This window comes from Schistocerca gregaria, chromosome 1 (assembly GCF_023897955.1).
Source record: "Schistocerca gregaria isolate iqSchGreg1 chromosome 1, iqSchGreg1.2, whole genome shotgun sequence".
In the NCBI taxonomy this organism is placed as follows: domain Eukaryota; kingdom Metazoa; phylum Arthropoda; class Insecta; order Orthoptera; family Acrididae; genus Schistocerca; species Schistocerca gregaria.
In genome coordinates, this window is record NC_064920.1 from 859,481,167 (window position 1) to 859,497,183 (window position 16,017).

General features: G+C 38.9%; 1 protein-coding gene across 6 annotated transcripts in view; it reads left to right on the top strand.

Moving 5' to 3' along the window:
- The window catches only part of LOC126272806 (nucleosome-remodeling factor subunit NURF301), a 282,822-nt gene that overhangs the window by 73,746 nt on the left and 193,059 nt on the right, over positions 1–16,017 (top strand). For all 6 annotated transcript variants that reach the window (XM_049976036.1, XM_049976004.1, XM_049976012.1 and 3 more), the window contains exon 10: positions 13,497–13,718. In XM_049976036.1, the coding sequence (XP_049831993.1) occupies positions 13,497–13,718 (222 nt within the window). The remainder of the gene's footprint in view (positions 1–13,496; positions 13,719–16,017) is intronic.

The following is a 16,017-nucleotide window of genomic DNA, read 5'->3' on the forward strand; positions in this document are numbered from 1 at the left end:
GTCAGCAACTGGAAGTAGTTAATTCCATAAATTATCTGGGAGTACTCATTAGGAGTGATTTAAAATGGAATGATCATATAAAGTTGATCGTCGGTAAAGCAGATGCCAGACTGAGATTCATTGGAAGAATCTTAAGGAAATGCAATCCGACAACAAAGGAAGTAGGTTACAGTACGCTTGTTCGCCCAATGCTTGAATACTGCTCAGCAGTGTGGGATCCGCACCAGGTAGGGTTGATAGAAGAGATAGAGAAGATCCAACGGAGAGCAGCGCACTTCGTTACAGGATCATTTAGTAATTGCGAAAGCGTTACGGAGATGATAGATAAACTCCAGTGGAAGACTCTGCAGGAGAGACGCTCAGTAGCTCGGTACGGGCTTTTGTTAAAGTTTCGAGAACATACCTTCACCGAAGAGTCAAGCAGTATATTGCTCCCTCCTACGTATATCTCGCGAAGAGACCATGAGGATAACATCAGAGAGATTAGAGCCCACACAGAAGCATACCGACAATCCTTCTTTCCACGTACAATACGAGACTGGAATAGAAGGGAGAACCGATAGAGGTACTCAGGGTACCCTCCGACACACACCGTCAGGTGGCTTGCGGAGTATGGATGTAGATGTAGATGTAGAAACGAAAGCTGAATGTTTGAATTTCGTGTTAAAGAAATCGTTCACACAGGAGAATTGTGCAAACATACCATCATTTGACCATCAGACATAGTAGTAAGCATCCCTTGTGTAGAAAAACAACTGGAAGATTTGAAAGCAAATAAATCACCAAGTGCAAATGGAATTCTAATTCAGTTTTTCAAATAGTACTCTATGGACTTGCATAGTTTGCATTTATTGTGAATGTCCCACCAAGCACGAAGTCCCAAGCAAATGCAAAGAAAGCATAGCTGACTGTAGTATATGTTGTTGTTGTGATGTTGTTGTTGTTGTTGTTGTCTTCAGTCCTGAGACTGGTTTGATGCAGCTCTCCATGCTACTCTATCCTGTGCAAGCTTCTTCATCTCCCTGTACCTACTGCAACCTACATCCTTCTGAATCTGCGTAGTGTACTCATCTCTTGGTCTCTCTCTACGATTTTTACCCTCCACGCTGCCCTCCAATGCTAAATTTGTGATCCCTTGATGCCTCAAAACATGTCCTACCAACCGATCCCTTCTTCTACTCAAGTTGTGCCACAAACTTCTCTTTTCCCCAATCCTATTCAATACCTCCTCATTAGTTACGTGATCTATCCACCTTATCTTCAGTATTTTTCTGTAGCACCACATTTCGAAAGCTTCTATTCTCTTCTTGTCCAAACTATTTATCGTCCATGTTTCACTTCCATACATGGCTACACTCCAAACAAATACTTTCAGAAACGACTTCCTAACACTTAAATCTATAGTCAATATTAACAAATTTCGCTTCTTCAGAAACGCTTTCCTTGCCATTGCCAGTCTACATTTTATGTCCTCTCTACTTCGACCATCATCAGCTATTTTACTTCCTAAATAGCAAAACTCCTTTACTACTTTAAGTGTCTCATTTCCTAATCTAATTCCCTCAGCATCACCCGATTTAATTTGACTACATTCCATTATCCTCGTTTTGCTTTTGTTGATGTTCATCTTATATCCTCCTTTCAAGACACTGTCCATTCCGTTCAACTGCTCTTCCAAGTTCTTTGCCGTCTCTGACAGAATTACAATGTCATCGACAAACCTCAAAGTTTTTACTTCTTCTCCATGAATTTAAATACCTACTCCAAATTTTTCTTTTGTTTCCTTTACTGCTTGCTCAATATACAGATTGAATAACATCGGGGAGAGGCTACAACCCTGTCTCACTCCCTTACCAACCACTGCTTCCCTTTCATGCCCCTCGACTCTTATGACTGCCATCTGGTTTCTGTACAAATTGTACATAGCCTTTCGCTCCCTGTATTTTACTTCTGCCACCTTTAGAATTTGAAAGAGAGTATTCCAGTCAACATTGTCAAAAGCTTTCTCTAAGTCTACAAATGCTAGAAATGTAGGTTTGCCTTTTCTTAATCTTTCTTCTAAGATAAGTCGTAAGGTTAGTATTGCCTCACGTGTTCCAACATATCTACGGAATCCAAACTGATCCTCCCCGAGGTCCGCATCTACCAGTTTTTCCATTCGTCTGTAAAGAATTCGCGTTAGTATTTTGCAGCTGTGACTTATTAAACTGATAGTGCGGTAATTTTCACATCTGTCAGCACCTGCTTTCTTTGGGATTGGAATTATTATATTCTTCTTGAAGTCTGAGGGTATTTCGCCTGTTTCATACATCTTGCTCACCAGCTGGTAGAGTTTTGTCATGACTGGCTCTCCCAAGGCCGTCAATAGTTCTGATGGAATGTTGTCTACTCCGGGGGCCTTGTTTCGACTCGGGTCTTTCAGTGCTCTGTCAAACTCTTCACGCAGTATCGTAACTCCCATTTCGTCTTCATCTACATCCTCTTCCATTTCCATAATATTGTCCTCAAGTACATCGCCCTTGTATAAACCTTCTATATACTCCTTCCACCTTTCTGCCTTTCCTTCTTTGCGTAGAACTGGGTTGCCATCTGAGCTCTTGATATTCATACAAGTGGTTCTCTTTTCTCCAAAGGTCTCTTTAATTTTCCTGTAGGCAGTATCTATCTTACCCCTAGTGAGATAAGCTTCTAAATCCTTACATTTGTCCTCTAGCCATCCCTGCTTAGCCATTTTGCACTTCCTGTCGATCTCATTTTTGAGACGTTTGTATTCCTTTTTGCCTGCTTCATTTACTGCATTTTTATATTTTCTCCTTTCATCAATCAAATCCAATATTTCTTCTGTTACCCAAGGATTTCTACTAGCCCTCGTCTTTTTACCTACTTGATCCTCTGCTGCCTTAACTACTTCATCCCTCAGAGCTACCCATTCTTCTTCTACTGTATTTCTTTCCCCTATTCCTGTCAATTGTTCCCTTATGCTCTCCTTGAAACTCTGTACAACCTCTGGTTCTTTCAGTTTATCCAGGTCCCATCTCCTTAATTTCCCACATTTTTGCAGTTTCTTCAGTTTTAATCTACAGGTCATAACCAATAGATTGTGATCAGAGTCCACATCTGCCCCTGGAAATGTCTTACAACTTAAAACCTGGTTCCTAAATCTCTGTCTTACCATTATATAATCTATCTGAAAACTTCCAGTATCTCCAGGCTTCTTCCACGTATACAACCTTCTTTCATGATTCTTAAACTAAGTGTTAGCTATGATTAAGTTGTGCTCTGTGCAAAATTCTAATAGGCGGCTTCCTCTTTCATTTCTTAGCCCCAATCCATATTCACCTACTATGTTTCCTTCTCTCCCTTTTCCTACACTCGAATTCCAGTCACCCATTACTATTAAATTTTCGTCTCCCTTCACTATCTAAATAATTTCTTTTATTTCTTGGTACATTTCTTCAATTTCTTCGTCATCTGCAGAGCTAGTTGGCATATAAACTTGTACTACTGTAGTAGGTGTGGGCTTCGTATCTATCTTGGCCACAATAATGCGTTCACTATGCTGTTTGTAGTAGCTTACCTGCATTCCTATTTTCCTATTCATTATTAAAGCTACTCCTGCATTACCCCTATTTGATTTTGTGTTTACAACCCTGTAGTCACCTGACCAGAAGTCTTGTTCCTCCTGCCACCGAACTTCACTAATTCCCACTATATCTAACTTTAACCTATCCATTTCCCTTTTTAAATTTTCTAACCTACCTGCCCGATTAAGGGATCTGACATTCCACGCTCCGATCCGTAGAACGCCAGTTTTCTTTCTCCTGATAACGACATCCTCTTGAGTAGTCCCCGCCCGGAGATCCGAATGGGGGACTATTTTACTTCCGGAATATTTTACCCAAGAGGACGCCATCATCATTTAATCATACAGTAAAGCTGCATGTCCTCGGGAAAAATTACGGCTGTAGTTTCCCCTTGCTTTCAGCCGTTTGCAGTACCAGCACAGCAAGGCCGTTTTGGTTAATGTTGCAAGGCCAGATCAGTCAATTATCCAGACTTGCCCCTGCAACTACTGAAAAGGCTGCTGCCCCTCTTCAGGAACCACACGTTTGTCTGGCCTCTCAACAGGTACCCCTCCGTTGTGGTTGCACCTACGGTACGGCCATCTGTATCACTGAGGCACGCAATCCTCCCCACCAACGGCAAGGTTCATGGTTCATGGGGAGAAGCTGTAGTGTATAAGAAGGGTAAAAGAATGGACCAGCAAAATTACAGACCCGTGATGCTACAGAAGAATGCTGAAGATTAGATTGGTAGATCGCATAACTAATGAGGAGGTATTGAATAGAATTGGGGAGAAGAGTAGTTTGTGCCACAACTTGACTAGAAGAAGGGATCAATTGGTAGGACATGTTCTGAGGCATCAAGGGATCACTAATTTAGTATTGGAGGGCAGCGTGGAGGGATAAAAATCCTAGAGGGAGACCAAGAGATGAATACACCAAGCAGATTCAGAAGGATGTAGGTTGCAGTAGGTACTGGGAGATGAAGAAGCTTGCACAGGATACAACAACATCATCTCTAACATCAGCTTGCTGCAGAATCTGTGAACATATTCTCTGTTTGAATATAATAAACTTTGTTGAAACTGAGAAGCTTATGTCCACGAATCAGAATGGTTAAAGAAAGTATCGCTCGTGTGAAACTCAACCTATGCTTTTCTCACGTGACATACTACTAACTATGGGGGAAAGGCAACAGGCAGATTCCATGTTTCTAGATTTCCGGAAAGCACTTGACACAGTGCCTTATTGTAGACTGTTAACAAATGTATGAGCATATACAATAAGTTCACAGATATATGAGTGGCTCGTCTCCTTAAGTAATAGAACACAGTATGTTGTCCTTGATGGCTAGTGTTCATCAGAGCCTAGGGTATCGTCATGAGTGCCCCAGGGAAGTGTGATAGGAGTGCTGTTGTCCTCTATATACATAAATGTATTGGCAGACAGGGTAGGCAGCAATCAGCGATTGTTTGCTGATAATGCTGTGGTGTACGGTAAGGTGTTGAAGTTGAGTGACTGTAGGAAAATAGAAGATGAGTTAGACAAAATTTCTGGTTGGTGTGATGCATGGCAGCTAGCTCTAAATGTGGAAAAATGTAAATTAATGCAGATGAGTAGGAAGAACAAACCTGTTATGTTCAGATACAATATTACTAATGTCTTGCTTGACACAGTAAAATTGTTTGCATAGGGAAGACGACATTCCTTTTGAAAAGCACTATTGAGAAAATTTGGAGAACCTGCACTTGAAGCTGACTGCCAAATGATTCTACTGCTGCCAATGTTCTACAGTTTGCATAAGGATCATGAAGATTGGAGTCTAGAAATTAGGACTCATGCGAAGATATGTAGAAATTCATTTTTCCCTCACTCTGTTTGCGATTGGAACAAGAAAAAATATGACTAGTAGTGGTACAGGGTACCCTCAGCCATGCACCATGCTTGCGAAGTATCTGTGTAGATGTGGATGTAGGTATAGATTTCTGTTTTTACTCTGGATCTTGCAAGTCTTTGATCACTTGAAATTTTTGAGTTTTTAACGCCATGATATCCCCCAGCACAGAACAAGAAAATTGTGTTGCTAATTTATTGTCAAACTGTTCTTGCGTATGTCATTCTGTTTTGTTTGATGATACTGCTTTGTCAGTGAATGTTGTGAAAGTTAATCTGTATGTTTTACCAGGTGTACAAGCGTGAAATGCTGACTTTTTGTCTAAAAAACATGTTAAATTCAGAAGAATGATAAATAATGCTTTACTGAAAGTATGCACCATTGTTTGTTATACATTTTTCCCATATTTTGGGCAGTTCGTGAATTTCATGCCAGTAAAATTTTTCCCCTTTTGCTGTGAACCGTTCATTGACCCATTTTTTCACATCTTCGTGCAATCCAAAGCGCTGGTCAGCAAGTGCGAGACCCGTAAATGCAAAGAAGTGGTAATTGGAAGGAGCGAAATATGGTGAGTAAGCTGCATGGGGTAGAACTTAGCAGCTAAGTGCTTCCAACTAGGTGCGAACTGGTTTTATCATATGTGAAGTAGCATTGTCATGAATTAAAATGACTTTGTGTTGCCTGTTTCAGTATTGTGGCCTTTCTTCAAGCAGCAAACAGTTCATATCAGTCGATTGTTGTTGGTAATGTGTAGTATTAACTCTTTCCCAAGGTTTTGACAGCTCATAATAGACCACGCGAGCAAAATGTCTTATGTGTTTTGTGGTTTTCCGTTTACTTGTCAATTCAACTCATGTGCTACCCATCTACCAGTCTTTTGAATCTTTCCCATCCCTCACAGCCGATTGGAAACATCTTGTTGACTAACACCCAATTGGTTGGCAAGTTGTTTTTGTGTTTGTGAATTATCTACGTTCGACAGTACTTCCAATTCCACATCTTATGTTCCTTGTCTGCAACATCGAAGTCACCATTTTTGAAATGCTGAAATCATCTTTCACATATCTTGTGATGGAGCATGTTCACCATAAAATTCTCGAAGTGATCAATATGATTCAGCAACAGTTTTCTTCAAATGAAATCAAAATATTAATAATGCTCTGTGTTCTGTATAAATTTCGGTGTATTGAACAAGACAACGCAACACTATGCTCATACTTTTTCAATTTATCACTTGTGCGTGTCTGACACTTGTTGATGACACAACAAAATGGCACAGTTTCGAATGTTTATAGCACAAACTGCGTTGGTGTGACATCTATTGTCTGAAATCTGCATTTTGTGCTTGTACACCTGGTATTTTGAAGTCTGTTATTATGTCTCAATTCTATACGTGACCATTAATCAGTAGTGTTTCCTGAGAGTCTTACTAAACTGAAGCTTTAAGTGTCATTGCTTATTTTTCACTAAACTTAAATTATTTCATTTGGTGAAGTGGTTCACTATGTTGTATCTGCAGTGTCCTTTGCCATCACAGTATTACTTGGTTTTCTGGAAACTCTTTTAATCCTGTCTTTACTAGATGAGACTGTACTCGTCACATCATATCGTAAGGTAATAACACTCCTTGTTGCCAAAGTTTTAGGAAAGTTATTGGGTGGGAGGTAGGGGGCTGTCGCAGAACAAATTACAGTTGGCTGCTCTCACTGAAGCATTTAATTGTGTCTCATTGAGCAGATAAGAACTTTGCCTGTGTTGCATTATGTATGGTTGTAGCAGAATAATATGTGGAAAAATTGCCATTTGATTAAACATTTGTGCCATGATGCCAGTCAGATCAAGGATAGCAGTGTGAAGTACTAGTTTTCAGTCTTATGAATTAAGTTACAAGAAGTTGCCTAGTGAGAAAAACCGATTATTACAAAAATTGACTGATGAAATATTTCAGTAGATGAGCTGGGTGTGAGCAAGTGACTGAATGAGCTGAACTTTTTTAATAGAAAATTGTGAGGTGTTGTTAACCATAAATATGTATTTCAGTGGTTAATTCTTTCCTAGAATTTTTAAAAAACTTAATAGACACGAAAGACTTTGTATAGTGGCAGGTGAGAGGCCATGTTTACCTTATGAACAATGGTATTACCATGTGATATTAGATAGGGGGATCCAAAGAAGTAAACTTGAAGCAAAGAAAGACAAGAGATATGTATGGGATACAATTAGAAGGAGAAATATGTGAAAGATGCATCAACATCAAACATGCAAAAAAGGCAAAACAAATAAGAATTAAACCCAGAAAACAGATCATCATACAAAAGAAAAAATAAAGAGGAAAGACATCAACAAAATGTAAAATTGAATGAAATTGGATTAAAAGAAAGACAAAGTAGGATAGAATAAACAGATCATTTTGGGAACCAGAATAAAATGAAGGAATGATAATATGGAAAAGGTTGTCTGTGTGCGCATTGGTCCTACTCTAGTTATGAAATGATATAGCGTTATGCTTAAGACACTGAACACTTGATCAGCGGAAGTGTGTGTGCACGTGCATGCGTTTGTACTCCAGCTCAAATAAAAATTAATTCCAAAAATTAGCAAGTTTTTATTTACTTTTGTGTGTCCCTGTCAGCAACTAAACATTTCTGATGTTCAGTGAGTGGTGAAAAAATTCATGTAGTCACAATTTTTTTTTATAGTGGTGGGGGGAATGTAATGAATAACATAATAGAAATCCTTACTGGTGGGATCTGAGCATGGATGTGTTAGTGGGGTGGGTCGGGGCATTTAACACGTAGGCGCTGACGCCCGTAAAAATATGGGCGTGCGCGGCCTGCCCGAAAGTCTGGCGCCCGTAATTTTACAGGCGCGAGTTCTCGTTCTTCGCCTTCCTACCTTTGTGTGTTCTTACGGCTCCCGCTTGTCTGGGAGGCACTGCATGGACTGTAGTTCGAGTGTTGGTCACTAGATGATGCGGGCTTGCTGTGGAAGGGTGTGTTTCCCTTTTCATTTGTCGTGTTTTGTGAACGACAATTTTTTACCGCGCGGTTTCAGTAGTATCGACATGGCGAAGTGTGGCTTGACAGACGAAGAAATTGCTCGCGAGTTACATAGTGATTTAGAAGAGAGTAACGTTGATTTATCAGAGGAAGATATTGTAGATGACTCTGATGATGATGTGGACTTTGTTCAAGAAGTAGTTTCTGGCAGTTCAGGTAAAGAATTCTGACAACAAAGCATGTATAATTTTTGTTCAGATTTTCACTGAAAAAACTCTCAGTACGTAATTATGATTTCATTTGCAAATACTGATAGATTCAGAAGAGGAGAGCAGGTGTCCAAGCACTGCAGCAACAAGTAATCCCGTCGATATTGTGCATGAAGAACGAGCGAGACTCACGGCGAGGGGGAACCCGAGACCTGCGCGCCGCTCTGATTCTGAGGAAGGTTGGACGACTACTGATCGTGCGCCACACATCGATCTATTCTCAAGACAATCCGGAATATGCAATGTTGGCAGTTTAGACCAGAACAGTGCACCTATAAAAATTTTCTCTTATTTCCTCACAGACAGTGTGATGAAACATATAAAGGAACAAACCAATCTGTATGCTCAACAATGCATTAGGAAATTACGAAGCACAAATTCCCTTTCACCCACCTGCTCATTATCAAAGTGGAAAAGGAAGTTTCTGGCAATTGTAGTCCATATGTGTGTAAGTGTGAGGCCACATATACGAGAGCACTGGTCCAAGAACCCTGTTGTGTCGTGTAATTTCTGTCCAAACATCTTGAGTCGTGACAGATTTCTTTCTATTTTGAGAAACTTCCACATTAGTGATAATTCCTTAGCTAAGAGGAAAGGAGAAACTGGCTATGACCCACTGCACAAGGTGACACCCCTCCTAGATAATGTTTGTGCTAATTTCCAGCGTACGTATACACCATCTCAAAAAGTTACAATAGATGAAGGCATGTGTAAATTTCGAGGTCGTTTGTATTTCAAACAGTATATGCCACAAAAACCAAATAAATACGGTATCAAACTGTACATGTTATCTGAATCTGACACAGGTTACATCTGGAATTTCTCTGTTTATGCGGGTGAAAGGTCTGACACAGTGACTCTGGTAAAGACATTGCTTGCAAATCTGTCAGGAAAAGGCTACACTTTGTTTACGAACAGATTCTACACAAGTCCAATACTTGCTTCAGAACTGAAAGCTGCAAAAACTGCTCTTGTGGGAACAACAAGAAAATCTCAGCAGGGATTGCCTCGTGCTATAAAAGATCCGAATCTTCAGCGAGGAGAACTTATTTTCAGGCGTAAAGGAAATATGTTAGCACTGTGTTGGAAGGACAAAAGAAATGTGCATATGATAAGTACAAGGCACACTGCAGAGATGGTCACTTTCACTGACCAGAGAGGAAGAGAGAAGTCAAAGCCAGCCTGTGTAGTGGACTACAGTAAAAACAAGTTTAGTGTTGACTTATCAGATCAGCGATTGTCATACGGTGCATTTGAACATCGAACTGTGAAGTGGTGGAGAAAGTTGGCATTCTATGTTATACTAATGGTGATTGTAAATTCCTGCATATTATATAAGAAGGTTACTGGAAAACACCTCACAACATCTCACTTCATGACAGTTATCTGTGCAGATCTTGCACAAATCAAAGATCTTGAACCCCGACCTGGTCCATCTGGACTCTCAAGACTATCAACTGGAAATCATTTCCTGGAAAAGATTATGACATAAATAGGTAAGAAACAGAAACAAAAACAGTCTGTAGTGTGTTCTCTGAGAGGAAAACAGCTGACTGGAAAAGTGTGGCGAAAAGACACAAGCTACCTGTGTAGTGAATGTAAAGTAGCATTGTGCAAAATGCCGTGCTTCAAAATTTACCACACAAAGAGCAAAATTGCATCCTAATATAGTTACAGGAAGTTACTGTAGATTAGACATACCATATCCAACATAACTACAATTTCTGTCTAAAATTAAAAAAATTCTTTCTAGAAAATGCAGTAAATATACCTTTGACCAATTTTTCCTTTTTTCAAAAACAATATTATAATAATAACGCTTGTCAAAAGTATGTATTAATTCAAGAGAAAGGTATTATATATGGTTTTAAACATGGAAGTCTAGGTCTTTCAATTAGAGTAATTTTATTGCTATAACTGAAACCTTTCATGAGTTATAGTAGTTTAAAGTACGTTAAAATCAGCCAGGCTTTATGGTAGACACCCGCACGCAGTTGCTCAGGACCCAAAGTGTAAAAGGCAACTTTTTAACGCTTTTCTTGACTCTCTCTAGAGTAAATGTTTCCCAGTGTAAAATTAAATTATATAAAATTTCCTGTGATAAAGGTCCTATTCATTTTTTTCTCTGGGATTAATACCTTCCATGTTGCAGGAAATGAAAAAGCCTCACATAGTTAAAAGTAGTGTTTTAATTATATAAAATTAATGTAAATTGTTAAATAACACAGGTTAAGAATGAAGAGTAAATGTTTGTGCTAAACTTAAATGCAGTAGAATCATATTAAAGGGTAAATTGTGTTCTGGAGGTGTAACAGTTTGGTTAGGTATGGGTAGAGGTTAGAATCGTGAAGGATGATGTGTTGCCAGACTGGTCATTCACTTCTCTCCTCCGTAGGTCTGTAAAATGAAGAGCAAGTTGGAAATTTCCCATTTTTTCTATGACACTATGTCACAAAAAGGAACTACAGAATGTTTCTCAAAGTTATACTGATTCTTATGCTCACCTTATGAATCACCAGTGACACAATGTGCAGATATCCCCAGGGTTTTCATTTTCCACAAGTGTGTTAACACTGCAGGGAATACAGACATGTGTTGCTAGTAATACTAGTGCAAGAAATGCATGTGGACAGAATCTTCATAAATCTCTGCACACTTTTCTGCAATGCTAGAGGGAAGTTAATTCTTAAGTCATAGCATTCTTCTGGGAAAGACAGTTTCCCCCACCATGTGTGCTGCTTGCTTTTCAATTTACAGACAGACTGTGCCTCCCCACCATTTCCTGTCGAATTCTCTCTAGACAAAAGTGTAATTTTCTGTTTGTTAAGTGAGTATTTATTTGCAGTTATTAAATGAGCAATTTTTTAAAAAAGAATAACTGGTGGAGCTGTCAGCTGTCTACCAAACTGTTTATATTCTCATAACAATGTATATATAAATCATATGAATGTTACTGTAGTACAATAGCATACATTTGGAATTTTATATATTATTAATTTTACAATAAAAAAGAAAACATTATACAAATTTATATTAAGCGGGGAGTATTCATGTTGATGACATTACGTCATTATCATATACATGTTGATAACACTATGTTGTTATCCTAGGATATTGATGCAAATATAGAGCACTCGAAATAGGTCTGCTTGTGCTGTGTGTTGTGAGCGATTCATAAGGTGAGCTACAAGTGGGCCAGTCTAACTTTCTGAAATGCTACGTAGTTGCTTTTTGTGAGGTCATGCAGTAGAGAAAGTGGGCAAATGCCTGCTCACTGTCTTAATTTTACAGTGACACAATGTGCATTATTAACTTTAATCACAAACATTTTGCTGACAGTATCCGTATGAGCCACCACATACAACTGCAAAATTATATTCTTGTATGACACACAGTTCAGAAGATACAATATCACAAACATTGAAATGCATGGAAAACTAGCTTTTCTTGACACCGAGCGCAAATCACCAAGACTATAGTCATCCAGTGCTTGTTAATGAGGGCACATAGTGACTTTTTCAAACTTTAAACATAATTTCATAACTTTCCTAAAGTTCCTTCACACAAGGTCCCAAAAAATAATGAAAGAAAAGCTGTTTGTCACTAAATGTTCATTGTTCATGTCGTAAACGTGTTTTAATTTAATATTTTTTGCAGGCTGTTCACATATACCACTATACAGTACCAGTTTTGGTTTTGACTTTCTTTTTAACTACAAAACTAATGAAACCAACACAATTAGGATTTTGGATCTTTAAGCATAAAGGTTTTACATGCTTAATGTCAAATATTTAACACGTTAACTCATTTTTAAAGCTGATTTATGCTTGGGAGTTCAATTCTTTAAAGAAATTGGAGTTGGGCAGGGGTTCCTGATTTAGTTTGTAATAGTGACCATAATCTCAGGAGACATTTTCACATCTGTTTTTGTTTCAGTTGCTTCTGTTTGTTAGTCCCTTGATACATGACAGCCTTTTGATGTTGGTATTGTAATATGATTGTGCTCTTAAGATGATCATAATCATATTTTACTTTGTGAATGTGTAGATCCTATGAAAAAAAATAACAGTACACTCAGTTTAGCATCGATAGTGCCCAAGACTTGATATTTTCATAATGAAATGAAAATTGGAAATACCAGTCCCATTTTTATTCCTCTTAATTTCCTCACTAGCACTAGCTTCCAAAAAGAAAATGAGTTCTTTTTCAATTTCTCCCCACATTAACATGTAGGCATTGAAAATGTGAAAGAGCCTGCTTGTCACTATTGGACAGTTACAGGATGTCTATCAAAGATATACATCATTTGAATCGAGCTAAAAATGGCAAAAGTTTGCAGCTTATACTAGCACTAAATTTAAAGGACAGTCCACAGTAATTTGAGTATAAGTGTGACATAATTAGTTGACCAAAGGTAACCTATGCATTTGGCATGGATGCCATTTCTGCAACTTACATTGAACTCTTTATCATATGAAGGGCTATTAAATTATTTTTCTACAGACCTGTTTGCGTAAATAGTAGTTGGCAATGTGTCTAGATTTATTTATATTTTTTCTGATGTGAATTTGCTCTTTTCTGAACATCAGTATGAGCACAATGCAATGGAGGGAGGAAGCATACTTGAAACAGTGTTAAAATATTCCATTGATGTATTGATTCTTACTTTCTAACTACTTACAGCTCTGCTGTCTCATAGCCTATGCTATTTCATATTATGTTATGATAATAGAAAACAATTCAGTAAATGGAGAAATTTTCTGTATTACAGGTACAAGAGCTCTTCTTGTAAGCACACTAAGACAGACTGTATTGCAGCTGGAGTCAAGTATTCAATCGTCTTTTATGCATCCCAACTGGCCACTTTTACGGAAGCCATGGATAACAGCTGTTAGTGCATGTGTAAATGCTAGAGACTTTGCTCGAGCCTTAATTGTGTTACAGGCTTGCATCAAGCCTGTTGTATTTACAAGTGTATGGCATGAAGCATTAGGTAAGCTACTTTTGTTTTGCATATATTAACGTTATAGTTTGTCATTGTTTCCTTTTCATCACTTGAACATAATGGAGCAGGCATAGTATTACACTCTTGCCTGATGCATACTGTGTTTTATTGTGTGGGGCTTGTTATCACAAGTAGTAGTGGTGATGTTAACAATAATGGCCATCTCTAAGATTTTATCAGTTTGAACACAAAATTTGCCATTAAAATCCATGTATAAAATGAACCCTAACTAAGCAGAATAATCTGTATCACTAAGCATCTGAAACAATCACTGATTCCAGTTGCAGGTTGCCTGTCTAAAGGCTTCCAGTGCCAACAAAATTTGATTTTGTGTAAGCATTGACCAAATTGAAAAATTTTTAATGCTGTCATAATCTCTTCAGTAAGAGTTATAACAATACATTAAAAATTTAACACAGTAATACAACTACACTACTGGCCATTAAAATTGCTACACCAAGAAGAAATGCAGATGATAAACGGGTATTAATGGAAACAAATATATTATACTAGAACTGACATGTGATTACATTTTCACGCAATTTGGGTGCATAGATCCCGAGAAATCAGTACCCAGAACAACCATCTCTGGCCATAATAACGGCCTTGATACGCCTGGGCATTGAGTCAAACAAAGCTTTGATGGCGTGTACAGGTACAGCTGCCCGTGCAGCTTCAACATGATACCACAGTTAATCAAGAGTAGTGACTGGCATATTGTGACTAGCCAGTTACTCGGCCACCATTGACCACACGTTTTCAATTGTTGAGAGATCTGGAGAATGTGCTGGCCAGAGCAGCAGTCAAACATTTTCTGTATCCAGAAGGGCCTGTACAGGACCTGCAACATGCGTTCGTGCATTATCCTGCTGAAATGTAGGGTTTTGCAGGGATCAAATGAAGGGTAGAGCCACGGGTCGTAACACATCTGAAATGTAATGTCCACTGTTCAAAGTGCCGTCAATGCGAACAAGAGGTGACCGAAACGTGTAACCAATGGCACCCCATACTATCACGCCAGGTGATACGCCAGTATGGCGATGACAAATACATGCTTCGAATGTGCGTTCACGGTGATATCACCAAACTTGGATGCGACCATAATGATGCGGTAAACAGAAACTGGATTCATCTGAAAAAATGATGTTTTGCCATTCATGCATCCAGGTTCGTCGTTGAGTACACCATCGCAGGCACTCCTGTCTTTGATGCAGCATCAAGGGTAACCACAGCCATGGTCTCCAAGCTGATAGTCCATGCTGCTGCAAATGACGTTGAACTGTTCGTGCAGGTGGTTGTTGGTCCCCATCTGTTGACTCAGGGATCGAGACGTGACTCCACGATCCATTAGAGCCATGCGGATAAGATGCCTGTCATCTCGATTGCTAGTGATATGAGGTCATTTGGGTCGAGCACGGCATTCCGTATTACCCTCCTGAACTGACTGATTCCATATTCTGCTAACAATCATTGGATCTCGACCAACGCGAGGAGCAATGTCACAATACGAGAAACCGCAATCGCGACAGACTACAATCCGACCTTTATCAAAGTCGGAAACATAATGGTACGCATTTCTGCTCCTTACATGAGGAATCACAACAACATTTCACCAGGCTACACCGGTCAACTGCTGTTTGTGTATGAGAAATCGGTTGGAAACTTCCCTCATGTCAGCATGTTGTAGGTGTCGCCATTGGCGTCAAACTTGTGTGAATGCTCTGAAAAGCTAATCATTTGCATGTCGTAGCATCTTCTTCCTGTCAGCTAAATTTCACATCTGTAGCATGTCATCTTCGTGGTGTAGTAGTTTTAATGACCAGTAGTGTATTAGAGACAACGCATGTCCTAAGGCAGCATAACTTAGGATGTGGAAATTACCCAGACTATATTCGTCCATTATTTGAGAACGAGAGCACATGATGACTTCGAAGAAACTTTGCACGCACTTTTCAAATCAATTCAAAACTTGTTCTCACTGACTGGGAGTATAAATAATTGAAGGTGTGAAAGTAACAACTCATCACATAGTTGAAGAGTTGACAAGCATGTAACTGTAAAACAAGAGTGAAACTGTCACCAAGCTTTCAGATGATACCATTTCTCTGTGCTAATAGATTAACAAAATCTCATATGTATACATTGCCTCGTCTCTGTAGTCCCATTGACATATAACTTTATTTTAGTTCTTAATTGAAACTTTAATGTGATGTTTAAGAGTTGATTACCATGTGGACTCTGTAATTTCCTGTAAAAGACTTATAACCTGGATGGCAATATTTAGTAA